Source organism: Silurus meridionalis, chromosome 5 (assembly GCF_014805685.1).
Source record: "Silurus meridionalis isolate SWU-2019-XX chromosome 5, ASM1480568v1, whole genome shotgun sequence".
Taxonomy (NCBI): Eukaryota; Metazoa; Chordata; class Actinopteri; order Siluriformes; family Siluridae; genus Silurus; species Silurus meridionalis.
Genome location: NC_060888.1, coordinates 2,981,568 through 3,001,891, shown reverse-complemented (window position 1 = coordinate 3,001,891; position 20,324 = coordinate 2,981,568). Strand labels below are relative to the sequence as shown.

At 35.9% G+C, this 20,324-nt stretch overlaps 4 protein-coding genes across 5 annotated transcripts; all 4 read left to right on the top strand.

Moving 5' to 3' along the window:
• The first annotated feature begins 437 nt into the window (after positions 1-437).
• On the top strand, positions 438-3,458 carry LOC124385741. Its single transcript, XM_046848990.1, has 6 exons — positions 438-504; positions 784-1,134; positions 1,678-2,028; positions 2,163-2,270; positions 3,121-3,164; positions 3,348-3,458. Exons 1-6 carry the CDS (start codon positions 462-464, stop codon positions 3,420-3,422), a joined length of 972 nt encoding a protein of 323 aa, XP_046704946.1. The 5' UTR covers positions 438-461; the 3' UTR covers positions 3,423-3,458.
• An 881-nt stretch (positions 3,459-4,339) lies between these two features.
• LOC124385739 lies at positions 4,340-8,576 on the top strand. 2 transcript variants are annotated; one of them, XM_046848987.1, is made up of 6 exons: positions 4,340-4,408; positions 4,496-4,852; positions 6,119-6,472; positions 6,614-6,721; positions 8,239-8,282; positions 8,465-8,576. In XM_046848987.1, the coding sequence occupies exons 1-6, from the start codon at positions 4,360-4,362 to the stop codon at positions 8,537-8,539; spliced, it is 987 nt and encodes a 328-aa protein (XP_046704943.1). In that variant the 5' UTR covers positions 4,340-4,359; the 3' UTR covers positions 8,540-8,576. The 2 variants fall into 2 exon arrangements, with proteins under 2 accessions (XP_046704943.1, XP_046704942.1); XM_046848986.1 differs by having other exon boundaries at positions 8,462-8,576.
• A 1,944-nt stretch (positions 8,577-10,520) lies between these two features.
• Positions 10,521-14,173, top strand: LOC124385734. The gene is made up of 6 exons (XM_046848982.1): positions 10,521-10,642; positions 10,804-11,154; positions 12,268-12,621; positions 12,764-12,871; positions 13,143-13,186; positions 13,380-14,173. The coding sequence occupies exons 1-6, from the start codon at positions 10,594-10,596 to the stop codon at positions 13,503-13,505; spliced, it is 1,032 nt and encodes a 343-aa protein (XP_046704938.1). The 5' UTR covers positions 10,521-10,593; the 3' UTR covers positions 13,506-14,173.
• A 253-nt stretch (positions 14,174-14,426) lies between these two features.
• Positions 14,427-17,598, top strand: LOC124385733. Its single transcript, XM_046848981.1, has 6 exons — positions 14,427-14,581; positions 14,669-15,025; positions 16,261-16,614; positions 16,754-16,861; positions 17,154-17,197; positions 17,394-17,598. The coding sequence occupies exons 1-6, from the start codon at positions 14,533-14,535 to the stop codon at positions 17,517-17,519; spliced, it is 1,038 nt and encodes a 345-aa protein (XP_046704937.1). The 5' UTR covers positions 14,427-14,532; the 3' UTR covers positions 17,520-17,598.
• Positions 17,599-20,324: the final 2,726 nt, after the last annotated feature.

Sequence of the window (20,324 nt, the reverse complement as noted above, 5' to 3'; positions counted from 1 at the left end):
TGAGCTGCAACATCCTGTTTAGACTTGTTTAAAAACAAACATTGTTCTCATACATGTGGAAGCTACATAAAAAATCCTCTACATTGTACAGACGAATGTTTCTTTTTAAAATTTTCGTCAAAATTTTCATAATAATGTTCTTTTAATAAATGTATGGTTCTAATGTTTTATTCTCATTAATACATCTCACTCTACACACTTACAATATGTAACTTACAGATCATTAACTGCAGGAGAAACGCCAAACTAAATCTTTACATGTTGTAGAGTTTTTTTTTGCTTTGTTTCAGCCCAGAGTTCTGGCGAACTAAACTTATGTCTATAAATAGAAATGTAGCTGAAAAGGAAATTTAGCTCATGAGCAGCCAATCAGAACAAACTCTTAAGAACAACACTCTTGGTGTTGTCATCATCTGCTCACTTTTCAGCAGCTCCACCTGATTGTTGTTTCAGCTCTGAAGATGACACAACTGTGGATTCTTCTCTTATCTCTGAATATAATAAGTAAGATTATTGAAAAAAAATGTTGTTTGTCTTTTGAAAGTTGAAATTGAAAATAATGTTAGCAGTTAGTATTGTCTTTTAGCTACTCTATTCTACTCTATTCTATTCTATTCTATTCTATTCTATTATTATTATTATTATTATTATTATTATTATTGCTGAATTATTTATTTATATATTTATTTTTGGTTGATAGATTTTTATTATTATATAGTATATACTAGTTTATTTTACTATATTTTATTATTATTATTTATTTATTTATTTTACATTTTCTAGCTCAAGACGTGGATTCTTCCAGACCATCATTTCTATCCTTCATAACAGTGGAGTCTGGAGAACGTCTTTCCCTTAACTGCACATTTATAAACATTCTGAAGCATGAAAGTATCGTTTGGTACAAACAAACATTTGGAGAAATGCCTCAAAAAGTCGGAGAAAAATTAGCTTTTAAGAAGGTCAACATTTCCCACATTTTTACCAGATCAGGATTAACAATGGAGTCGACTAATGATGGTGTTTCTCTGACAATTCCACATGTAAATAAAGATCATGGAGGACTTTATTACTGTGGAAGAATTGACTTGGATGTGGTTACATTTTCCAAAGGAACGTTCGTGTCTGTAACAGGTAAATAACCACATCTAAACTATTAGTAATCTGTTTGTACAGAACTCATGCAAACTGTTTAAACACTAACTGATGTCAGAAAATAAGTCAGAATATTCCAGAAGAAATTTTTATTTCATATATTAAGTTATTTATCCAATTTAATTTAATCATTTGTGTATCTGAATTGTCTGTGTCGTATTTCTGTAATTGGCAGTGTGTGAACAAGAATTAATTTATAAAGATTATTGTAAGAATATTGTACTAATATAGCATTCTTAGCAATGTAGATATTTTTTCTTATAAAAACAAAATATATTACAAAAAGATAAAGATATGAAATAAATTCTCTTTTATTCATTAATTTATTGCTTTGATTTAATCCCATATTTTCTTATTATAAGGTGCATCAGAATTTTGGATTATGCATCGTTAAAATGTTAATTTTATGGACAGTGGAACAGAAAGGCTGAAATTAAACTGAAGAACAAAAACAATCATGTAGCCACTACTGTCACTGTTTGTGGACATGTTAATATAACATTTCTAAATTCCCCTTAGCAGGTGATAAAGATGTAAAAGTCTCAGTGTTCCAGAGCAGTGTATCAGACTCGGTTCCTGCAGGAGCATCAGTGACTCTGCAGTGTTCGGTTCTCTCTGAGAGCAGAGCAGCAGAACTCCAAGTGCTCTGGTTCAGAGCTGCTCCATCACAATCCCATCCTCAACTCATTTACACTCATCACAACAGCAGCCTTCAGTGTGAGAGCGAATCTTCTACACACACCTGTGTGTACAACTTGTCCAAGAACATCTTCAGCCTCAATGATACTGGTACTTACTACTGCGCTGTGGTCCTGTGTGGAAGATCATTTTCGAACGGAACACGAGTACAGCTGGAGAACCATCTAATATCTGGTTGGTTAAAAATGTGTTTCTCGTTTTACTAAAACAAATTTAGTCAATGTAAATGATCTGTATTATTATTTTGTTGTATAAATTTTCTATCACATGCTGAATATTTTCATGATTTTTTATTTTTTTTTCTGCAGTGAGACCTGAAGTGATCTGTCTCACAGCAGTGGTGGTCGTGTGTGTGATTGTGATCTGCGTTCAAGCTTTTATTATCTGTAAAATGAGAAACTGTGAACAATCTGGAGGTGAGTCTCGATCACAGACTTGTCTTTTATTTTGACAAAATATTTTGTATTTTTGATATTGAATTCATATATTTATTAGTTCATAAATGATATCATGTAGTATACCATATGTAACAAAAGAACGGATTCTTGAGATTTAAAAAAGTATGAGGTTTCATCAAAAAGTTTGGAGACAAAAAGTTTGGAGTCTGTTTGCAAAAAAGTGTTTTATTTATCTACGGTTACACACCATCATCTTCAACATAGTCCCCTTGCACAGCAATACAGTGCACCTAGTGATCCTGCCACTTGTGGAACGTGTCCTGGAAGTCTGATTTTCAAAGCATGTCGAGCACCTTCTGTGATTTGGTCTGGTTCTCCAGAATGGTGTAAAAATGGTGACCTTTGAGCTTCATCTTCAGGAAGAGGGCGAAGTTCGCAGGAGCCAAATCTGGCGAGCATTGTGTGTGCAGAATTGAGATCATGTCAATTGTTCTCCGATCATCATGCACAAGTTGCTGAATGGTTTCGTCATTTTTGGAGGTTGAGCTCATTGAAGGTCTTCTAGTGATGTTCTAATGCTCTTGAAGCGTACGCACCACTCAAAACACCCTGAACGACTCGGTGCAGCATCGCCGTATTTCAAATGGATCTTAAGTCAAACGTCTCTGTGGCAGATTTGCCCACTTGTTCACCATAAGTAAATCACAGACATGGTAACACATGTGGGTCAGAATACACCAGTTACACCATTGGTCTTAAAACCTTTTGATAAAACCTTGTAATTTATGTATGTGGATATTATTTACTACATTCAAAAATTTATTTATTTCTAAATCATTATTAAAAAATGTGAACATGTTCTCTGCAGTGAGGCCTCAAAAATATTCTGTTATAAAGAAAACACCAGATCAGGTAAATCATCTTAATTTGCTCTTTACTCTTATTCTTGCATTTTTACTCATAAAAAATCTAAAAGCTAAATTTCACTCTTATGATTCAGATTGCTGTGATCTAATACTAATATTTGTATGTTGATTCCCACAATCTGTATGTTGAATCCTGCTGAATTGTGCTGCTGTACATTATAATAAGAAGAACACCAATGAAGTGATGAGAAAGAGAGAAGATCCTGAAGATTATCTTTATACTGAAGTGTTATATGTTTCCTAGATCATATTTCTAATTTCATTTGTTTTTCATGTATTAATTAATTATGTTTGTAGGTTTTATTTTTTTTTAGAAGTAATGTTCATTAAAAATATGCAGATGTATAATGATGATTAAACATTAGATGTGATGGTTAAAATTTAAAAAAGTGTCATTGTTTTTGTGTTAACTTTCATTTCCTGTTCTTGTGGTTCAGTGCTCTAATGAAGTTCTAGCTTTGTTAAATATTGTTAAATATTTGTGGGCAACTTCAGAAGAGGCTTCTTTATGTGATGACGGCCTTCAAACCAACTTCTTGCAGTGTTGATCTGATCACTGACAAACAGACTTTCCGCTTCTGCAACCTCTGAAGCAATTCTGGCAGAACTCATGTGTCTATTTTATGAAGCAGCTTCTGCATTTGAAGCACAGCATGAGGACTCGACTTCTTTGATGGACCATTGAGAGGGCTGTTCTGAGAGGAACCCATCTTGGAAATCCTCTGTTTGACCCTGGCCACTGTACTGTAACTCAGTGGTGGTTCTGATCTTCTAAACCAGCCAAATCTACCAGCATGTTCACAAATAAACATTTTACTGATCCAAATAAAAACGTCTTGAGAAAAACTTTTCTAATTAATATGATTATGTTTATATTAAAAAATAGAGAATATAAATGTAGATATTTGCTTCACATTAAAAGTCACAGTAAAAAAAAAAAAAAAAACAAACAAACAAAAAAAAAAACTAAATCTTTACAGGTTGTAGAGGTTTTTGTGGTTCTTTTTCACCCCAGACTTCTGGTGAACTGAACTGCGGCTCATAAATAGAAACGTAGCTGAAACGGAAATTTAGCTCATGACTTTCAACAGCCAATCAGATGAAAGTCTCCAAAACAAAACTTTTGGTGTTTTCATCATCTGCTCACTTTTCAGCAGCTCCTTCTGAGGGTTGTTTCAGCTATGAAGATGAAACAACTGTGGATTTTTGTCTTATCTCTGAATATAATAAGTAAGTGTGTGTTATTTTAATTCTGGGTTTATGTATGAATTAATTTTTTTTCTTTCTGTCTTTATTAATTTTTTATTTTCTTTCTAGCCTCTGCTCAAGATGTCGATTCTTTTAGACCATCATTTCTATCATTCATCACAGTGAAGTCTGGAGAGCGTCTTTCCCTTAACTGCACATTTAAAAAACTTCCAATATCTGAAACTGTGGTTTGGTACAAACAAAAATTTGGAGAAATGCCTCAAAAAATCGGAGAAACATTAGCATTTAAAGAGGTCGAAATTTCCCCTGTTTTCATCAAGTTAGGATTTACATTTTCTAGGACTGATGACGGCTTTCCTCTGACGATTCCACATATAAATAAAGATCATGGAGGACTTTATTTCTGTGGAAAAATTCACTTGGACACGCTCACATTATCTAATGGAACGTTCGTGTCTGTAACAGGTAAAAAACTACATCTATACTATTTATAGATGTAATCTATTTGTACAGTAAACATGCTAACTTTTTAAACACTATATTTAACTGATGTCAGAAAAAAAAGTCTAGAAGGGTTTATTAATTATATTTATTTAAAAAAAGTAATTTTATTAATTTAATTAAATTGGCCTCTGTATCAGATTGATCTGTGATTTAAAAATGATTTATGACCTTAATAAAAAAGAATATTTTAGTAATATATCATGTGTGTGTGTGTTTGTTAGGGTGTAACGTACACAAAATTCATGGCTCGGCACGTACCTCGTTTTTACCTCACAGTTTGGCTCAATTTCAGTACAGTTTTGTACGAGCGAAAAAAAAGCAAAACTTAACATTGCTTGTCGTTTTTATTACTGCAGTTTATTATTATTAATGTTTCTGACCATCAACAGTTTACAAAAAAAAGACAAATCTTTAATGAAAAATTATTGCTTGGTTAAATAATATATAAAATAATATTTTAATAAATGAAAATATTTGTATTAAATATTTTATGTGTTGGGCATCATTCAGGTAATACAGATGTGTATATGTGTGTGTGTGTGTGTGTGTGTGTGTGTGTGTGTGTGTGTGTGTGTGTGTGTGTTTTACTTTTAATATTAAAATTTTTAAAGATATGATCTGCTTAACTGTTCTACTTATTTCAGCATACCATAAACAAATGTCTTCATTCCTTCCATCCTTCATTCATCCACTGCTTCTTTATGCAGAATTGTCAGGATTTTCCCCTTTTAAGAGAAATTCTTTAAATTGTACATAAAATGCTAAAGAATTCATTTGGCTAAACTGTGGTAAAAACGTTAGCGATAGCAGCGATTTCATGCGTGTGCATAATAACTTTTCCTGCAGGAGCGTCAGTAATTCTGCAGTTGCTCGATTCTCTCTGAGAGCAGAGCAGCAGAACTCCAAGTAAAATAGATTAAAACATATTTAAATTAGAGACTAAAAAATATTTTATAAAACTCATGATCCAAAATCTCATTGGCTGCACAACAGAAGACAAATTTTACAAAAATGCATATTTTAGAAATTATTGTTTTAATTTAATCCAATGTTTTATTATTAGTAGGTGGATCAGTATTTTAGATTATGCATCTTTACAATGTTAATTATATAGAGAGTGGAACAAAAAGGCTGAAATTACATTCTGATTATTTTGGTCATAACAATAGAACTGTTTATTGGGAAAATGTCAGCTGAGATTTTACACTGTCTTTATTCCCTGAGCAGGTGATGAAGATGTAAAAGTCTCAGTGTTCCAGAGCAGTGTTTCAGACTCGGTTCCTGCAGGAGCATCAGTGACTCTGCAGTGTTCGGTTCTCTCTGAGAGCAGAGCAGCAGAACTCCAAGTGCTCTGGTTCAGAGCTGCTCCATCACAATCCCATCCTCAAATCATTTACACTCATCACAACAGCAGCCTTCAGTGTGAGAGCAAATCTTCTACACACACCTGTGTGTACAACTTGTCCAAGAACATCTTCAGCCTCAATGATACTGGTACTTACTACTGCGCTGTGGTCCTGTGTGGGAAGATCATTTTCGGGAACGGGACACGAGTACAGCTGGAGGATGATCTAATATCTGGTTGGTTAAAAATGTGTGAATTTTATTCGGTGTTTTAATTAAATAAATTTAGACAATGTAAATGATCTGTATTGTTATTTTGTTGTAGAAATTTTATATCACATGCTGAATATTTTCATGATATTATTTGTTGTTCTGCAGTGAGACCTGAAGTGATCTGTCTCACAGCAGTGGTGGTCGTGTGTGTGATTGTGATCTGCGTTCAAGCTTTTATTATCTGTAAAATAAGAAACTGTGAACAATCTGGAGGTGAGTCCCGATCACAGATTTGTCTTTTATTTTGACAAAATATTTTGTATTTTTGACATTTAATTTATATACTTCATGGTTTGTAAATTATATCATGTAGTATACTGTATGTAACACCAAAACAGACTGTTTAGATAAAAAAAACCTTCAAGATTTTAATAAAAAGTTTTGAGACTCGATCTGTTTCCACGAAAGTACCGTATTTTCCAGACTATAAGCCGCTACTTTTTTCCCACGCTTTGAACCCCTCGGCTCAAACAACGAAACCGCTAATATATGGATTTTTCCTGGGTTTTTCCCGGTTTCACAAACTTCAATTAAAAAAACTGAGCCCCATAACATTAGACCAATGAAATTGCAGAACGGGTTCAGGTGAACCAATGAAACTCTTTATATTAAATCAGATGCGCTCCCACTGAATCAGGCCGCACCACATCATAAATATGGATGATGTTCCTCTGACGTTTGACCTGCCGCTCACTCGGACTGTCTACAGGAAATGCGAATCATTCGTCACGCTGAAAACCACCGGGCATGAAAACACACTTCACCTGTGTTCTGAGCTGCACGGCATCAGGAGAAAAGATTCACCGATGGTGATTTTTAAACGCACGACGATGCCAAAAGAAAACTCTCGAGAGAAATAGTTGTGAAAGGAAGGAGGAAGACAGTGAACAATGACTTTCTTGGTAGGCTACTGTTTAGATACAAGCCGTGTAACAGACACTGTCTTTCATTAAAGCCTGTGTAAAGTTAATTAGTTTCAATGTAGACATTTAGGCATATTTATGTTCAAAATAAAAATCTTTGTCAAATTCAGTGGGTGCGGCTTATATTTGGGTGCGCTTAATAGTCCGGAAATTACCGTACTTTATTTATTAATGGTTATACACTATCACATTCACAATCGTCCCCTTGCACAGCAATACAGCCTTCCCAGTTTTCCTGCCACTTCTGGAATGTGTCCTGGGAGTCTGCTTTTCAAAGAATGTCAAACACTTTCTGCGATTTGCGCCAGATCTTTACAATGGTGTCAATAGGATGACCTTTGAGCTTCACCTTCATCTTAGGGAAGAAGGCAAAGTTCGCAGGAGCCAAATCTAGAGAGAAGGGTGGGTGTGGAAATGCGATCTTGTGGATTGTTCTCTGTTGTCCGGTTGTTGTCTTTCAGTGATGTTCTTCTGCTCTTGAAGTGCACGTGCCACTCAAAAAACCTTGAACGACTCGTTGCAGCATCGCTGTATTTCAAACGCATCTTATGTCAAACGTCTCTGTGGCAGATTTCACCAGTTTGTTGCAGTTATTCTCATTTGCTCTTGGTTCTAACTTGTTGTCCGTGAGTAAATCACAGACATGGTAACACATGTGGGTCAAATTTGCACCAGTTACACCATTAGTCTCAAAACTTTTTGATCAAACCTTGTAATTTATGTATGTGGATATTATTTACTACCTTTAAAATGCAGAGTTTAATTTTTCTAAATCATTAACAAAAAATGTGAACATGTTCTCTGCAGTGAGGCCTCAAAAATATCCTGTTATAAAGAAAACACCAGATCAGGTAAATCATCTTAATTTACTCTTTACTCTTATTCTTGCATTTTTACTCATAAAAATCTAAAAGCTAAATTTCACTCTTATGATTCAGATTGCTGTGATCTAATACTAATATTTGTATGTTGATTTCCACAATCTGTATGTTGAATCCTGCTGAATTGTGCTGCTGTACATTATAATAAGAAGAACACCAATGAAGTGATGAGAAAGAGAGAAGATCCTGAAGATTATCTTTATACTGAAGTGTTATATGTTTCCTAGATCATATTTCTAATTTCATTTGTTTTTCATGTATTAATTAATTATGTTTGTAGGTTTTATTTTTAGAAGTGATGTTTATTAAAAATATGCAGATGTATAATGAAAAATGTAAAAAGTGTCATTGTTTCTGTGTTAACTTTCATTTCCTGTTCTTGTGGTTCAGTGCTCTAATGATGTGTGGAATAAAATCAGCGCTAGCTTTGTTAAATATTTTTGTGGTCTTTATGTTTGAAATAATGATATGTAAAAATTGTTAGTCCAAGAAAATAAAAAATACAAGCAAACAAAAACCTAAAATTACAAGGTCTGAGTAACTACTGGGTTTAATAAATTGCTTAAAATAAATGAAATGTTTGAAGTTTATTTATTTATGTATTTATTTATTTTCACTTATTAATTTACGTAATTAATTTGTAAAGCAATTAGCGGTTTCACCAAACATGCATTCATAAAAAGTTTTGTCTTTATTCCCCAAACATGGGGCCCAATCCACAGTGTACCACAGAATGAGCTGAGATGTATTGTATATTAAGGCTTCACCAGAGCCTGGTTGATTGTGAACAGTATACAGGGTGAAGGTGACGTGTGTGCAAGTGTGGAAGTACAGGAACATCTCTGCCTTTCTTGTCCAATAATTTTGTGATCATATTGGCTGACATTTCAGCTCTTACTGTGGAGTATATACAGTATATATGTAGATGGTACAATAATATTGAATCTGTGTAAATGGGGAGGCATTGCTTAGGCCATCAACATCAGCTCTGTGTCCAAAATAATGTAAGAGAAGGGCAGGACCTGATGTTAGGCCGGGAGGAACGGAGGCGGAAGCCATAGCAGGTTTTAGTGCGTTTTAATGAGTGAACAACAACAATAGCCGTGAGTGAGGGTGGAATGTGCAGGTACGTGGTACCCCCGAAAGGGGCGAGGTCCACAATGTCTGAAAGCGATACCAAATCACTGAGGAAATATCTGTGGTACGCCTAGAAGAGGCGAGGGCCACACGATGAGACAGAATCCGAAAGTTCTCCTAGCATAATGTGCAATAATGGATGAAGCCCTGAAAGGGCTGGGACCTTAAGTAGGCCGAGTGGAATGAGGTTCAGGTGTTGGTAGTTAGTATGATGGAGAAGCGCTCTGTGCAGGTGGGGCGTGGAGGAGAGGTAAAGCCGGTGGCGCACTGACACCGGCTACATTTGGCCTGAAAGCAAAACACCACACATTTAATACAGGAGAATTGTACAGTCAATCCTGCTCATTACTTTATAAACAAGGAGATAAAATTCTTGTTTTACTGCACATGTCAGTCAAACTCTAACAAAAGTAAGTGCACCCCTAACATTTCAACAACCATTTTATTATACAGTATGTTCTTAATGGAAAATACTATAGAAATAAAACTTGGATAGATTTTAGCGTCACCTTCACAAGAGGCTTCTTTCTGGGATGACGGACTTTCCGTTTCTGCAACCTCTGAAGCAATTCTGGCAGAACTCACGTGTTTGTTTTATGTAGCAGCTTCTGCATCTGAAGCACAACATGAGGACTTGACTTCTTTGATGGTTCATTGAGAGGGCTGTTCTAAAGGGGGAACCCATCTTGGATATCCTCTGTTTGACACTGCCCACTGTACTGTAACTCAGTGTCAGGGTGGTTCTGATCTTCTAAACCAGCCAAATCTACCAGCATGTTCAGAAATAAACATTTTACTAATAAAAAAAAACATCTTGAGAGAAACCTTTCTAAGTAACATGTTTACATTTATATTTAAAAATAGAGAATATAAATGTAGATATTTGCTACATCAAAAGTCGCAGTAAAAAACAAAAATAAACTACATTTTAACACCTTGTAGAGGTTTTTGTGGTTCTTTTGCACCCCAGACTTCTGGTGAACTGAACTGCAGCTCATAAACAGAACTTATCTGACTTATCTACAATGGAAATTTAGCTCATGACTTTCAACAGCCAATCAGATGAAAGTCTCGAGAACAAAACCTTTGGTGTTGTCATCATCTGCTCACTTTTCAGCAGCTCCTTCTGAGGGTTGTTTCAGCTATGAAGATGAAGCAACTGTGGATTTTTGTCTTATCTCTGAATATAATAAGTAAGTTCATGTTTTAGTTTTGTGTTTATGTATATATTTAAATTCTTTCTTTCTTTCTTTCTTTCTTTCTTTCTTTCTTTCTTTCTTTCTTTCTTTCTTTCTTTCTTTCTTTCTTTCTTTCTTTCTTTCTTTCTTTCTTAATTGTTTTTTTTTGTTTCTAGCCTCTGCTCAAGATGTCGATTCTTTCAGACCATTATTTCTATCATTCATCACAGTGAAGTCTGGAGAGCATCTTTCTCTTAACTGTATATTTAAAATCCCTCAAAAGTCTGAAACTGTGGTTTGGTACAAACAAAAATTTGGAGAAATGCCTCAAAAATTAGCAGAAAAAGGAGCATTTAAAGAGGTCAAATTTTCCCCCGTTTTCAACAAGTTAGGATTTAATCCAACTGATGATGGTTTTTCTCTGACAATTCCACATATAAATAAAGATCATGGAGGACTTTATTTCTGTGGAAGAATTGACTTGGACACGCTCACATTATCTAATGGAACGTTCGTGTCTGTAACAGGTAAAAAACTACATCTATACTATTTGTAATCTATTTGTACAGTAAACATGCAAACTTTTTAAACACTATATTTAACTGATGTTAGTAAAAAAGTCTAGAAGGGTTTATTAATTATATTTATTAAAAAAAATGTTGTGTTATTAATTTAATTAAATTGGCCTCTGTATCAGATTAATCTGTGATTTAAAAATGATTTATGACCTTAATAAAAAAAGAATATTTTAGTAATATAGCATGTGTGTGTGTTTGTTAGGTTGTAATGGTAAACAAAATTCATGGCTCGGCACGTACCTCGTTTTTACCTCACAGTTTGGCTCAATTTTTATTATTATTAATTTTTCTGAACATCAACAGTTTACAAATTAAAAAAAGAAGACATTTTTAATGGAAAATGGTTGCTTGTTTAAATAATATATAAAAAAATATTTTAATAAATTATTTATTAAAATATTATTTATTATAAATATATTTATTATAATATTTATTATTATAAAGATATGATCTGCTTAACTGTTCTACTTATTTCAGCATACCATAAACAAATGTCTTCATTCCTTCCATCCTTCATTCATCCACTCCTTCAATATGCTGAACTGTCAACATTTTCCCATTTTAAGAGAAATTCTTTAAATTGTACATAAAATGCTAAAGAATTCATTTGGCTAAACTGTGGTAAAACGTTAGCGATAGCAGCGATTTCATGCGTGTGCACAATAACTTTCCTGCAGGAGCGTCAGTAATTCTGCAGTTGCTCGATTCTCTCTGAGAGCAGAGCAGCAGAACTCCAAGTAAAATAGATTAAAACTTATTTAAATTAGAGACTAAAAAATATTTTATAAAACTCATGATCCAAAATCTCATTAGCTGCACAACAGAAGACAAATTTTACAAAAATATACTTATTTTTAGCAATTTATTGTTTTAATTTAATCCAATATTTATTATTAGTAGGTGCATCAGTATTTTAAATTATGCATCTTTACAATGTTAATTATATAGAGAGTGGAACAAAAAGGCTGAAATTACATTCTGATTATTTTTGGTCATGACAATAGAACTGTTTATTGGTAAATCCTCAGCTTTAATTTCACACTGTCTTTATTCCCTGAGCAGGTGATGAAGATAAAAAAGTTTTAGTGTTTCAGAGCAGTGTATCAGACTCGGTTCCTGCAGGAGCATCAGTGACTCTGCAGTGTTCGGTTCTCTCTGAGAGCAGAGCAGCAGAACTCCAAGTGCTCTGGTTCAGAGCTGCTCCATCACAATCCCATCCTCAAATCATTTACACTCATCACAACAGCAGCCTTCAGTGTGAGAGTGAATCTTCTACACACACCTGTGTGTCCAAGTTGTCAAAGAACATCTTCAGCCTCAATGATACTGGTACTTACTACTGCGCTGTGGTCCTGTGTGGGAAGATCATTTTCGGGAAAGGAACACGAGTACAGCTGGAGAATGATCTAATATCTGGTTGGTTAAAAATGTTATTTGTAATTTCAATAAAATAAATTGAGTCAGTGTAATTCATCTGTATTGTTGTTTGTTGCATAGATTTATAGATATTATATCACATCTGCTGTAGATATTCTTGATGGAATTTGTTGTTCTGCAGTGAGACCTGAAGTGATCTGTCTCACAGCAGTGGTGGTCGTGTGTGTGATTGTGATCTGCGTTCAAGCTTTTATTATCTGTAAAACGAGAAACTGTGAACAATCTGGAGGTGAGTCTCGATCACACTGAAGTGCAAACTTTTGGTTTGTCTTTTATTTTACGTATTTTTTGTACAATATTGCATTTTTGGAGTTATATTTTAAAAACTTCCAGGTTTATAAATATTTATCTCATATAGTATACAGTATCATAAAAAACAACCTAACAGTAATTTATGTGAATTGGATAAAACCTGTTGGATTTTATTTACTACCTTAAACATGCAGATTTGAATTTTTCTAAATCACCAATTAATAGAGACTAAATCAATTTCTCTACAGTGAGACCTCCAAAAGATTCAGTTATAAAGAAAACACCTGATCAGGTAAATCATCTTAAATGGGTTCTACCACTTTTCTGATTCACTTATGAGTTTTATTAATAATAATAATAATAATAATAATAATAATAATAATAATAATAATAATAATAATAATAATAATAATAAAAGCTTAAATTCCTCTTATGATTCAGACATCTCTGATGTAATAGTAATGTTTGTATGTTGACTCCCACAGGGTGGTGATGCAGTAGAGCTGAATTACGCTGCTTTACATTTCAATAAGAAGAACACCAAAAGAGTGAAGAGAAAGAAAGAAAACCCTGGAGATTGTGTTTATTCTGAAGTGTCACATGTTTCCTAGATCATATTTCTAATTTCAATAGGCTTTTATTTATAAATTTGTTTATTGTAAAGTTTAATTTAAAGAAGTTGAGGTTTATTAAACATCTCCAGATGTTCTCTATAAAGTGTCATTCTTTCTGTGGGAACTGCTTGAGGATCCCCACAGGTGCTCAATAGGGTTCAGGTTTGAATACATACTTGGCCACTGCCTCATCTTCACCTTCAGCTTCCTCAGCAAGGCAGTTTTCATGTTAGCGGTGTGTTTGGATTTGATATTATGTTATGAAAACAATGGGATCCATGTTTTCCTCAATGCACCACAGCTCCCCAGTACCAGCAGCACTCCTGCAGCCCCAGACTAAGATGTTGCCAACTTTTTTTGGGCTTTCTTGTGAGCCACCTTCAGAAGAGACTTCTTTCTGGGATGACGACCCGCAAACCGACTTCTTGCAGTGTTGATCTGATCACTGACAAACAGACTTTCCACTTCTGCAACCTCTGAAGCAATTCTGGATCTTCTGCATCTGAAGCACAGCATGAGGACATAACTTCTTTGATGGACCCTTGAGAGGGCTGTTCTAAGAGGAACCCATCTTGGAATACCTCTGTTTGACCCTGGCCACTGTACTGTATCTCAGTGTCAGGGTGGTTCTGATCTTCTAAACCAGCAAAATCTACCAGCATGTTCACAAATAAACATTTTACTGATCCAAATAAAAACATCTTGAGAAAAACTTTTCTAAGTAACATGTTTATGTTTATATTTAAAAATAGAGAATATAAATGTAGATATTTGCTACATCAAAAGTCGCAGTAAAAAACAAAAATAAAATACATTTTAACACCTTGTAGAGGTTTTTGTGGTTCTTTTTCACCCCAGACTTCTGGTGAACTGAACTGCGGCTCATAAATAGAAACTTAGCTGAAACGGAAATTAGGCTCATGACTTTCAACAGCCAATCAGATGAAAGCCTCGAGAACAAAACTTTTGGTGTTTTCATCATCTGCTCACTTTTCAGCAGCTCCTTCTGAGGGTTGTTTCAGCTATGAAGATAAAACAACTGTGGATTTTTGTCTTATCTCTGAATATAATAAGTAAGTGTGTGTTATTTTAATTCTGGGTTTATGTATATATGAAATTTCTTTCTTTCTGTCTTTATTCGTTTTTTATTTTCTTTCTAGCCTCTGCTCAAGATGTCGATTCTTTCAGACCATCATTTCTATCATTCATCACAGTGAAGTCTGGAGAGCGTCTTTCCCTTAACTGCACATTTAAAAAACTTCCAATATCTGAAACTGTGGTTTGGTACAAACAAAAATTTGGAGAAATGCCTCAAAAAATCGGAGAAACATTAGCATTTAAAGAGGTCGAAATTTCCCCTGTTTTCATTAAGTTAGGATTTACATTTTCTAGGACTGATGACGGCTTTCCTCTGACGATTCCACATATAAATAAAGATCATGGAGGACTTTATTTCTGTGGAAAAATTCACTTGGACACGCTCACATTATCTAATGGAACGTTCGTGTCTGTAACAGGTAAAAAACTACATCTATACTATTTGTAATTTATTTGTACAGTAAACATGCAAACTTTTTAAACACTAACTGATGTCAGTAAATAAAGTCTAGAAGGGTTTTTTTTAAGTATATTTATTGCACAAAATTAATTTAATTAATTTATTTAAATTGGCCTCTGTATCAGATTGATCTGTGATTTAAAAATGATTAATGACCTTAATAAAAAAGAATATTTTAGTAATATAGCATGTGTGTGTTAGTTAGGGTGTAACGGTACATAAAAGTTACGGTTCGGCACGTACCCCGTTTTTACGTCCCGGTTTGGCTCAATTTCAGTACAGTTTTGTACGAGCGAAAAAAAATGTAAAACATAACATTGCTTGTCGTTTTTATTACTGCAGTTTATCATCATTAACGTTTCTGAACATCAACAGTTTACAAAAAAAAGACACATTTTTTATAAAAAATGGTTGCTTGCTTAAATAATATATAAAATAATAATTTAATAAATGAAAAAATGTGATAAAATATTTTATGTATTGGGCGTCATTCAGGTAATACAGATGTGTGTATAAATGAGTGTATATGTTACACCATAAAACAAAAGTCTTCATTTCTTCCATCCTTCATTCATCCACTGCTTCTTTATGCAGAATTGTCAGGATTTTCCACTTTTAAGATAAATTCTTTAAATTGTACATAAAATGCTAAAGAATTCATTTGGCTAAACTGTGGAAAAAACGTTAGCGATAGCAGCGATTTCATGCGTGTGCACAATAACTTTCCCTGCAGGAGCGTCAGTGATTCTGCAGTTGCTCGATTCTCTCTGAGAGCAGAGCAGCAGAAGTAAAATAAATTCCAACTTATTTAAATTAGAGACTAAAAAATATTTGATAAAACTCATGATCCAACATGTGAAGAGTTTTATTGGCTGCACAATAGAAGAAAACTTTACAAACATCTACTTGTTTTTAGCAATTGATTGTGTTGATTTAAAAACATTTTTGCAGATTATTAGGTGCATCAGCATTTTAGATTATACATCTTTACAATGTTAATTACAAAGGAAGTGGAACAAAAAGGCTGAAATTACATTGTGAATATTTTCGTCAAGAACAAAAACAATCCTGTAGCCACATCTGTCCCTGTTTAAGAACATGTTCATTTAAATGTTCCTGTTTATCAAAAAAAAAGAACTGTTCATTGGTAAAACTTCAGCTGAGATTTCACACTGTTTATATTCCCCTGAGCAGGTGATGAAGATGTAAAAGTTTCAGTGAACCAAAGCAGTGTTTTGAACTCGGTTCCTGCAGGAGCATCAGTGACTCTGCAGTGTTCGGTTCTCTCTGAGAGCAGAGCAGCAGAACTCCAAGTGCTCTGGTTCAGAGCTGCTCCATCACAATCCCATCCTCAAATCATTTACACTCATCACAACAGCAGCCTTCAGTGTGAGAGTGAATCTTCTACACACACCTGTGTGTACAACTTGTCCAAGAACATCTTCAGCCTCAATGATACTGGTACTTACTACTGCGCTGTGGTCCTGTGTGGGAAGATCATTTTCGGGAAGGGAACACGAGTACAGCTGGAGGATGATCTAAACTCTGGTTGGTTAAAAATGTTATTTGTGGTTTCAGTAAAATAAATGTCAATGCAATTCATGTGTGTGGTTATTTTGTGCATAAATTTATAGATATTATATCACATCTGCTGTAGATTTTCATGATGATATTTGTTGTTCTGCAGTGAGACCTGAAGTGATCTGTCTCACAGCAGTGGTGGTCGTGTGTGTGATTGTGATCTGCGTTCAAGCTTTTATTATCTGTAAAACGAGAAACTGTGAACAATCTGGAGGTGAGTCTCGATCACACTGAAGTGCAAACTTTTTAGTATGTCTTTTATTTTAGGTAAATTTTGTACACTATTGCATTTTTGGAGTTTTATTTTACATACTTCCAAGTTTATGAATAATTGCATAATTTAATACAGTATCATAAGAAACATCAAAACAGACTTTTACATTTTTGAAAAATGTAATTCATGTGAATTGGATAAAACCTGTTGGATTTTATTTACTACTTAAAACATACAGATTTGAATTTTTCTAAATCACTAATTAATAGAGACTAAATCAATTTCTCTACAGTGACACCTCAAAAAGATTCAGTTATAAAGAAAACACCAGACCAGGTAAATCATCACAAATGGGTTCACTTTTCTGATTCATTTATTAGTAAAAACAATAATAATAATAATAATAATAATAATAATAATAATAATAATCATAATAATAATAATAATAATAATAATAATAAAAGCTAGAATTTCCTCTTATGATTCAGACATCTCTGATGTAATAGTAATGTTTGTATGTTGAATCCCACAGGGCGGTGATGCAGTAGAGCTGAATTACGCTGCTTTACATTTCAATAAGAAGAACACCAAAAGAGTGAAGAGAAAGAAAGAAAATCCTGGAGATTGTGTTTATTCAGAAGTGTCACATGTTTCCTAGATCATACTTCAAGTTTCAATCGGCTTTTATTTATAAAAAATTTTTTTCGTAATGTTTATTATAAAGAAGTGAGGTTCATTAAACATCTCCAGATGTTCTCTATAAAGTTGTTCTCTAATTCTTTCTGTGGGAACTTCTCAAGGTTACGAACGTAACCCTAGTTCCCCGAGGGAACGAGACGCCGCGTCGAAACGCTATGGGAACGCCCGCGTGACCACGCCTGAACCACGTGTGAAATCTGGCCAATAGGCAAGCCGTGGCGTCATAGACAGGCGGCGTCGCGTAAACCAGGAAGCTACAAGATGGCTGTGCGGTGGTAGCGACATTAGCTTCTGCAAAGAGAAGGTAAGCGCCGAGGGATGCAGGGAGTGTGGCACGGAGCGCGGCGTCTCGTTCCCTCGGGGAACTAGGGTTACGTCAGAACCTTGAGACGCCCCTTCAGGAACTCGAGCTGCGTCGGCGCTATGGGAGCAGTGTCCAATCACGCCACACTGACCAGACCCTGCCAAAGAGTGAGGGCCTCGGCACCAGCACGTGGGACAGAGGAGCCGGGGTGGCTCTGAGGTCGAGGCCATAGAACCTGACAAAGGCCAGCGGGTGGACCAACCCGCAGCGTCACAGGCGTCCCGGGTGACACTCATGTGCACCCGGCCGCAGAGGCCGCCACACTCCGGGTCAACGGCTTAAAGGGAGGCTCTGATAGGGCCTTTAAAACAACAGCCAAGTTCCATGCAGGCACTCTAGGTTGTGCTGGAAGCCTTAGCCTCCGAAGACCACAAAGAAAATGCGTCACTAACGGGTTTCTATCAAGTGATTGCCCCACCAGGGGGGCATAATGCACCAAATAGTGGACACGTAGACTTTTATGGTGGAAGGAACCAACCCTTTGGTGAACTGTTCCTGAAGGAATTCCAGTACTGAACCAAAGGGGCAGTTAGCTGGATCCAATTGGTGCCGATTGCACCATGCCACGAACAGGCGTCTTCTAGAGGTGAACAACCTACTGTTGGAGGGCCTGGAGATGCCTCCTCTGGGTCCACAGCCACAGTCTCCACAGCTCTGGGTGGGGGTGGACCATTGTGCCCTCTGCCTGAGAGAGGAGATCCCTCCATGGGGCCACCAGGAAGAGACGGACTCCATCCGGGCAAACTCTCTCCATAACTCCTGGGAGCCACTCATGACCACTCTGCACACCGTGAGTGACGCATCCGTTGTTAGTGTTATGTGAAAACCAGGATCTCCTAGCACGAGCTCTGAGACAGGAACCCGGGATCTCTCCACACATGTAAGGCACATAGGGCTCACCAAGTGACCTTGATTGCATGGAGTGGATTGCCCCTCTGAGTGGAAGGTATCTCATGTGCAGGAGGCCAAGTGGAACCACGTTGGATACTGCTGCCATCAGCCCCAACAGTCTCCAGATCCACTGCACAGCGGAGATGTGTAAGCATTGCCCACCAGTGGCCACGTATTTTGAAGGGGTTTGGTGGGCAGTGTCGGGATTTTCAGGGACGATGAGACACCCACGGAGAGATAGTTGGCCATCGTCTCTTCAAACTGGGGCACCAACTTGTAACCGCACTCTTTCAGTCCAACAATGTTTGAGAAAGAGAAACTCTAGTTTTCTTACTTGCTTTAATTCAATTTTTTCAGATTTTTTAGGACATTTACCACTTACCATTCAGACAAACACACAGAGAGCGCTTCATGAACAAACAGAAGCTGGTGCCTGCTTCACTCCATGTGCTTTTATAGCTATCTGGTCATGTTGTCACCTTCAAGGTCATACATTAAGGAAAACACAGCAAATTTGCCATCAAATCACTTTAATCTACCCCAGACTGCTGTGGAGACGGGCCCTCACTGTCCACTGTCACTTTTGTTTTCTTTAAATATTACTATATCTCCATTAGTCAATATAGAAATATTTAAAGAAAGCAAAACAAAATGTTCCTTTATTATATAATAGTGTAACAAATTATAATATTTAATATAATTTAAATGATTGGAACCATTGCTTAAAGTTGATTTTTTTAAACTCTCTGTTTGTGGTGCAGTTTGACGCTTGGATTCAGGATCAGTACACTGCACAAAGATGTTTACACATTTTTTCTCATACACATGAAAACTGTTGGAGGAAAACCTTTTTAAGTCACATTTATATGTTTATATTTTAAAATAGAGAATAAAAATCATCCAGGTTGTAGAGGTTTTTGTTGCTCTGCTTCGCCGCAGACTTCTGTTCAACTAAACTATAGTTCATACATAGAAACGGAGCTGAAAAGGAAATTTGGCTCATGACTTTAAACAGCCAATCAGATGAAAGTATTGAGAACAAAACTCTTGGTGTTGTCATCATCTGCTCACTTTACAGCAGCTCCACCTGAGGGTTGTTTCAGCTCTGAAAATGACACAACTGTGGATTCTTCTCTTATATCTGAATATAATAAGTAAGTTTAATGAGAAAAAGTTTATCAAATTAAAAGTGATGTTAGCTGTTGTACTGTACACACAACCCGGCGTCCCAGTCCGAACCCCAGTACCTTCATGCAGGCGGGAACAGCACCTCAATGCCAAACCGCCAGGTGGTCTAACGAGCCACCATCAACCAATCGTTGATATAATACAGAACGCGGATGCCCTGAAGCCGCAGCGGGGTCAGTGCTGCGTTCACGCACTCTGTGAAGGCACGGGTGAGGCGCTAGGCCGCACGGAAGGACCGATATTGGTAAGCTTCACCGAAAGCAACTTCAGGAACCTCCGTGCGCGGTGAAGGACGGCTGCATGGGAGCATGCAACCTCCAG

Bases quoted from the DNA above. Each gene is read 5' to 3' on its own strand.
- LOC124385741 (XM_046848990.1), top strand. From the start codon at position 462: ATGACACAACTGTGGATTCTTCTCTTATCTCTGAATATAATAA. The intron at 1,135-1,677 runs GTAAATAACCAC...TCCCCTTAGCAG, and splicing joins AACGTTCGTGTCTGTAACAG to GTGATAAAGATGTAAAAGTC. The intron at 3,165-3,347 runs GTAAATCATCTT...TATAATAAGAAG, and splicing joins TAAAGAAAACACCAGATCAG to AACACCAATGAAGTGATGAG.
- LOC124385739 (XM_046848986.1), top strand. From the start codon at position 4,360: ATGAAGATGAAACAACTGTGGATTTTTGTCTTATCTCTGAATATAATA. The intron at 6,473-6,613 runs GTTGGTTAAAAA...GTTGTTCTGCAG, and splicing joins GGAGGATGATCTAATATCTG to TGAGACCTGAAGTGATCTGT. The intron at 6,722-8,238 runs GTGAGTCCCGAT...TGTTCTCTGCAG, and splicing joins AAACTGTGAACAATCTGGAG to TGAGGCCTCAAAAATATCCT.
- LOC124385734 (XM_046848982.1), top strand. From the start codon at position 10,594: ATGAAGATGAAGCAACTGTGGATTTTTGTCTTATCTCTGAATATAATA. The intron at 12,872-13,142 runs GTGAGTCTCGAT...ATTTCTCTACAG, and splicing joins AAACTGTGAACAATCTGGAG to TGAGACCTCCAAAAGATTCA. The intron at 13,187-13,379 runs GTAAATCATCTT...TGACTCCCACAG, and splicing joins TAAAGAAAACACCTGATCAG to GGTGGTGATGCAGTAGAGCT.
- LOC124385733 (XM_046848981.1), top strand. From the start codon at position 14,533: ATGAAGATAAAACAACTGTGGATTTTTGTCTTATCTCTGAATATAATA. The intron at 15,026-16,260 runs GTAAAAAACTAC...TCCCCTGAGCAG, and splicing joins AACGTTCGTGTCTGTAACAG to GTGATGAAGATGTAAAAGTT. The intron at 17,198-17,393 runs GTAAATCATCAC...TGAATCCCACAG, and splicing joins TAAAGAAAACACCAGACCAG to GGCGGTGATGCAGTAGAGCT.